At 40.6% G+C, this 6,515-nt stretch overlaps 1 protein-coding gene across 1 annotated transcript; it reads right to left on the reverse strand.

The window, feature by feature from the left end:
- Window positions 1-2,657: 2,657 nt before the first annotated feature.
- LOC102006019 (olfactory receptor 51I2-like) lies at window positions 2,658-3,605 on the reverse strand. Its single transcript, XM_005380088.1, has one exon. It carries the CDS (start codon window positions 3,603-3,605, stop codon window positions 2,658-2,660), a length of 948 nt encoding a protein of 315 aa, XP_005380145.1.
- Window positions 3,606-6,515: the final 2,910 nt, after the last annotated feature.

Below are 6,515 nucleotides of genomic sequence, written 5' to 3' on the forward strand. Positions count from 1 at the left end.
TGTAGATAAAAATATGTAAAACAACAACCACTGATAATTTCCTACCACTTTGTCTGTAATTCGGTAAGCTCTCCTATTACTATGTTATCCTTCTTTTACTCTTTAAAATAAAAAGAAAAATGCAGTGTGATCAAAATATACAGTGAATGGTTAAATTTTCTTTTCAAAAAAATATTATAGTAAAAGATCCATTGAGGAGTAAGAAGGGTATGAACATATGAAGGGGATAGTTCCAGAACTGCTTCAGAAATTGGCAAGAATAATGGGACAAGTGGGTTTGAAGCAAATGAGAGCATTTGAAAGGGGATTAATGGCAGTGTATCTTTTTCTGCAATAATTTTTAATTTAATCATTCATGGTATTTTTCAATCACACCTCATATACTAGAAAGGTAAAAGTCGAATGAACCCAAACTGTCCCAAATGTCATTCAGTATTACCTCCTCCCTGCTACTCTTCTAATCTTGTGGGTCCAGGAGACTCTCCATGCATCATCACCAGAGTAAATAAAGTCTTCCCCTGCTGTGTCACAGAATAAATGTATTGGCATTTGTTTCTATCATCTCAAGCAGACACAGATGGGTGGTCCCTGAACAATGGGTGTCCCTAATCTTCCTTAAACACACCAAGTACAATTCATGTTATTATTCGAGAAAATGGGGTATGAAAGCAATCAGACTACCTGACCAGTGAAGACTGAATAACAGAGGTTATGGAAACTAAGACCTCAAACCAGATGCACCCAATAACTTTGGTACCTGGGTCCCTGTGACAGTAAGAATATCACTGTAAACCTAGTTCTCATTAGTGAAATGAGAAAATAGTCCAAGATATCTCAAGACAGGTAAACAGCAGAACTCTCCATTTGGTGGACTGAGTCATAGAGGACTATTTACAGTGTATTTTATGGCACCCTTTCACACTGGGAAGATTTTAAAGACCAGGAGATGGATTCCAAGCATCTTCATTTATGGAATGTGCTGTAGAAAACATTAGCCTACTTGTTTGTGGACAGCTTTCACAGGTATGTAAGAATCCAACTATTAATTGAAAGTCTTTCAAGTTTAAAGGGAAAACAAATATATTGGCATTTAAATCATATTTTTCACATATTATATCAGTTTCATGTACTCATACATCATACCTGTGACAGATTCAAAATCATTAAACAATATCTGTAAAAAATATTTATTTGAGCACTATTAAAAATCAGACACAATGATGTGAATCTATTAATTTGCTATGGATCTTCACTAAATACATAAGGTATGAGCAGAATAAATATCCAGCATATGTGTGTGACTTTTGAATGTACAATTTTTATTTGCTTACAGTGTATATGGAATGCAGACTATACTCAGTGACAAAAGTGGCATATAGAATTGTTCTTCAGTTAAATTATGATCTATTTATTTGTGAGTAAAATATTTTAGGATGTGATAATTCACTGAAGTATAAGCTGACATGTAAATATCTGAAAATATAATCATTTATTAATTTATTCCTCAATTATTTTATCCTTGCTAATTAAAATAATATAAATATGTTAGCTATTGTGTATTTTTATATAAATTAAAGCACTTTATTTGGTTCAAATTTCAGAATAAACCTAGGTGGCAGATATATCAGAGATTTGCATCTCATTTTACAGGTGAAAAAATTAAGACCCAGACAGGTTCATTCCACGTACACAGGATGTCACCTCTCATTTATGCTTTCTCCTATAGAGGGACTATGGAGCTGAGTGAAAGAAGAAACATCTCCCAACACAAAACTGCTTTGAGAAAAGTCAGTATTGGTTCATACAGTCACTCACTAACTCTTTAATCATTATTTTGTTCTGTTATTTATACCACCGTTATTCTTCTTCAAACACTTTTACACACTCTTTCTTTATCTCCTTGGCACCTCACATGATATCTGAATGAAGGGTACATGTTAGCGTAATGTGGATGAACAGAGTAAACTAAGATGAGATTACTCCACTGCAGATCTCGGATTCCACCAGGGGAAGATTACAGATATGAAGAATGGTGGAACGGTCTCAGGATTCACCTAAGTAAAAGACTGGTGAGTTCAATGGAGGCAAATCCAAGTGCTACAAACCTCTGGCTCACCCACGGGGAAAACGTCTTAGGAATCCTAAAGACAAATTCTGATGTCCCAAATATCAGAGCTATCAAACTCAAAAACATTACATTTTCAGACAGCATGGTAGCAAAGGTCCTGGCTCCTGGCAGCATCAGACATTAACAACCTACACTAGCCTTGTACATTGGCCATGCTGTACATTCATCCCATAATTACTCCTGTCTGTCATTTTGTCTTTTTCAGAGTTGTACAGGCCCAAACCAGAAGTCCCAGCATATCCTGAAGCATTTTGAGTTATCGTCCTCCAGAAACTACTCCTCCCCAGTAGCGCTGCTCAATATTCTTTCATAATTACTGAAAAACATCATTGTTCAGCCTCTAAAGGACACTGACAGAGTTAATTTCTGGGTACAAGCCAAAATGGTCCTACCAGGTTCTACCCTACTATTAAAGATTAAATAACTGATCATTGGCCTTGCAACACTCACATTCCCATTGATCTCTTCCTACTCTGGGCTCATGGTTGCAGTACTCCTAGATCATCCAGCACTTTCGGATTTGCCACAGTCAGAATCTGACCCTGAAAAGCAGTTGAAGAAGTCTACGGCGTATTTCCTTTGTTTTAATGGAGTAGATGACAGGGTTCAGCATGGGAGGTACAAAGAGGTACAGGAGTGACATGAGGATATGGACAGAATGGGGCAGGCCCGCTCCAAAGCGGTGCACAAGGGATACACTGACCATAGGCACATAGAAAATGAGCACCGCTAGAAAGTGGGACACACACGTGTTGAGTGTCTTGACACGATTCTCCCGAGCTGCAATGGCCAGCACCGATCTGAGGATGAGCATGTAGGAAATGAGGATGAGTGCAGAGTCCAAGCCAAAAGTGAGCAACACGATAGACAACCCATAGTGGCTGTTGAGAGAGACGTCAGTACATGCCAGTTTAATCATGTCCACATGAAGGCAGTAGGCATGGGAGAGAATATTCTGGGAGTGGCAGAAGGGCAGTCTTTGCAGCAGCAGTGGGAAAACCAGGATGAGAACAAAGCTGCGGAGGATAGTACCCAGGCCCATGGCCACAATGCGGGCATTGGTGAGCACTGTGGCATAGCGCAGTGGGTTGCAGATGGCCACATAGCGATCAAAGCTCATAGCCAGAAGGATGCCAGACTCTGTCCAAGAGAAAAGGTGGATGAAAAACATCTGGGCCAAGCAGGCATTAAAGGTGATCACTCGGGCATGGAAGCACAGGGCAGCCAGTACAGTGGGCAGTGTGGAGAAGGACACTCCCAAGTCATTGACTGAAAGTAGGCACAAAAAGTAGTACATGGGCTGGTGCAAGCTGTGCTCCAATTTGACAATGAGGAGGATCAAGCTGTTGCCCACAATGGAGATGGCATAGAATAAAAGCAGAGGAAGGAATAGCCAGGGCTCCACAGCCTCCATTCCTGGAAAGCCTGTCAGAACAAAGCTGGGGGCATCAGAAACATTGGTCCTGAAGCTGCCCATGAGAAGATGAGGACATTTGTCATCAGCCAGCTGGGTCTTCTGGAGAAAATACACTGTGTGTTTAAGATTACTACTGCTCCTAGGGAGGAAAAGGCAACACACAGGTTTATAAACTGTGATTACGAGTGAATTTTATGCCTGAAATTTCCTGGGGAAATGACTAGGCAATTATGGAATGCTAGCTGTTGAAAGTGTGTTAATTCTTAGGCTTCAGAAGAAAGATTAGTAATCTTTTTCTGGGGTGTGGTGGCTGATTGTCCATTCAGAGTCACCTGTGAGACTCTCTGGATGCCTTCTCCTGGCCTTTTCATAGCTTTCCTTCCTATGCCTCAAATTTCCTAAATTTCCCACCCAGCTAAGAGTGATGTTAACACTTTTGATCATTCAGAGAAATGAATGGACTTGGAATGGATTGTGGTTACTGCCTATTAGTAAGCCAGCTTTTTTGGTATTTAAATACATAAGCATCTAAACAGATGAAAGATTCTACATTGTAGTTTTCTTTGCAAAAATCATGGCATTGTTTATATAAAACAATTTAAGTTTAGTGAAGTTTAGTTATAAATTTAAGTTTTATAATTTTAAACCATATAGCATCACATAATAGATCAAGGTCAAACAAGCATAAGTGAAATGCAAAAGATGAAGAAAAATGATAACACTGAAAAAACTGTCCATTACCTTATTTTTCCTACAAGTTGATAAAGAATAGTACTCATCCATTTCCATAGCAGGCGTTTGCTGTGCCTCCTGCTAAATGTCAAACTTCACAGATGATGAGAGCTGTGTTACATCAGCTCACGCAGCAGCTCACACAGAGTGGTGAAAAGTGACAAAGGAGTAACATGGTGCATTCTGCATTCTTACCCCGCTGTCTGGCATTGTGGAGTCTCAGGAACAACCACTGGGAGAAGGAACTGCACTGAAGAATATTTCATATTCTTTCTGTGCCATGTCTCAGAAAACCTGCCTGCTCTGGGGAAAAATGGCTTCATTCATTACTTTCACAACTTAGGGATTAGATCTCATTCGGCTTCTCATGGATTATTTCTAACATTTGTGCATAATTGCCTACCATCAAAACCTTCATTATACCTCTGTCATATTGTTTTACATGCTCCTCAGGGGAAATTTTTGTTTTTCTGTGGCAAAAGCTAAATATTATATTAATGAAGAACCACATTACACATCAGAGAAAATTCTCTTCTGGGAGATAAGGGGATAGAAAGAGCACTTAGGACCTGCTGCTGCTGAGGAGGTTTGCTGGAAAGCAGCAGGTAGAAAACCAACAAACCAGATCAGCCTTGGGAAACCTGTACATCTGGGTGAGTCCCTGTTACTGCCAAGCAAAGGAAGGGACATTGAAAATTTTAGACGAGATTGTCTCAAGGTCACCCACTTCTTCAACAAGCTAATGGAGCTTCTTTCCCCATGTAACACGTTTCGATGTAAGGAAATCTAAAACTGTCCTAACCAAAACCTCTGCTGCAGAATGAAATCAATGTTAGTGTCTCTTTCCTGATGCCACTGGAGATGTCAGAGAGCAGCTGAGCAGTCACTGCTGACGCTACTGTCCTCTCCGTTCCTTAATAATCTCCTATGCTCATACTAAGCAAGCACCTGGGGCAGAGCAGAAAGAGAAAGACTGGGACAGAAGATCAGGGGATAAAGCAGTGGAGAAGAAGGAGATGGGATGGTACAGAATATAGAAGAAATAATATGGACAAGGGGAGCAGCAGGTGAGAGAAGGGGAATGCAAGATCAGAGGGGGAACTGTGGGGAAACAAGGACTGGATTGTGGAACACGGAGAAATAGAAGGAGAGGAAGGAGAAATGAAGCAGCTGTGAGGAAATGCCCCGATACTCATGGGAGGGACGGGAGGTGCTCTCCTCAGGCCAGGCCAAGGCTGTAGAAGACCCTGCCTCACACCACAGGTACAGGAGACACCACTAACCGCCTGAGCAGCAGAAGGAATATCAGCAAGCCCTGATATGCCCAGCCAAACCCGGATGGGAATAGGCTCCTCAGAGCAGAGCCCCAGCGTTTACTCTCTATTCCCCTGTGTGGTTCAACCCCCACTCTCCTCCCAGCCAAGCAGGACTCACCCATCCCCACACTATCATCTCCTGAGTTCCACAAAGGAAGAGTCCCAAGGACCCCCTGTCAAATTAAAAGTCTAAGTACCAAGCAGCCCAGGGCTAGAAAATGAGAAAAACCAAGAATAGAATCCATTCTGCCTGACCTCCAGCTCCAAGATGTCCTTTCCACAAGTCAAGTTTCCACTCCAGGTTCCTTTATCTCAGGAGATTTAGGAGCCAGACTATATGCTCGCCTCAAGTCAAATTGTTATAAAAACAGCCATCAAATATATCAATGTTTTGAGTGGTCCCTAGACCCCACCAGGCGCTTTATAAATAGTGTTTGTTTCAATCTTAAAAACAAAATTTATACAGAGGGAATCTCTTCCCATTTGCCATATGAAACAACTGAATGCTCAGAAGGTCAATACACTCAAAATTATAATACTGCAGAATAGCAAAACCACATTCAAACACAGACCATCAGTTATTCAGTAAGATTTTCAGAACAAATAATGAATCCAATGCTTTATCCAGGAAAGATTCTGCTAATCATTAGCATTTTTTCTTTTTTTCTTCTGTACCCTATTTAACTGATTATCTCTGCCTTTGTTTCTCCCCAACCTCACTTCTCCCTCAAAAATAGAGAAGACTAAACATATTATAAATGAAATTGAAATTAATTTCTCTCATGTTTATGGCTGCAAACCTCTGGCTTTCCTTCTGATAAAGGCACCAGTTAAGATCTGGAAGACAACCCTGACTCCAATATATCAGTTTGAGGGTTTTTTTAAGCATAAGAATTCCAACTGGAATACAACTGATGATGAA

This window comes from Chinchilla lanigera, unplaced genomic scaffold, assembly GCF_000276665.1.
Source record: "Chinchilla lanigera isolate Chin_1 unplaced genomic scaffold, ChiLan1.0 scaffold00013, whole genome shotgun sequence".
NCBI lineage: Eukaryota > Metazoa > Chordata > Mammalia > Rodentia > Chinchillidae > Chinchilla > Chinchilla lanigera.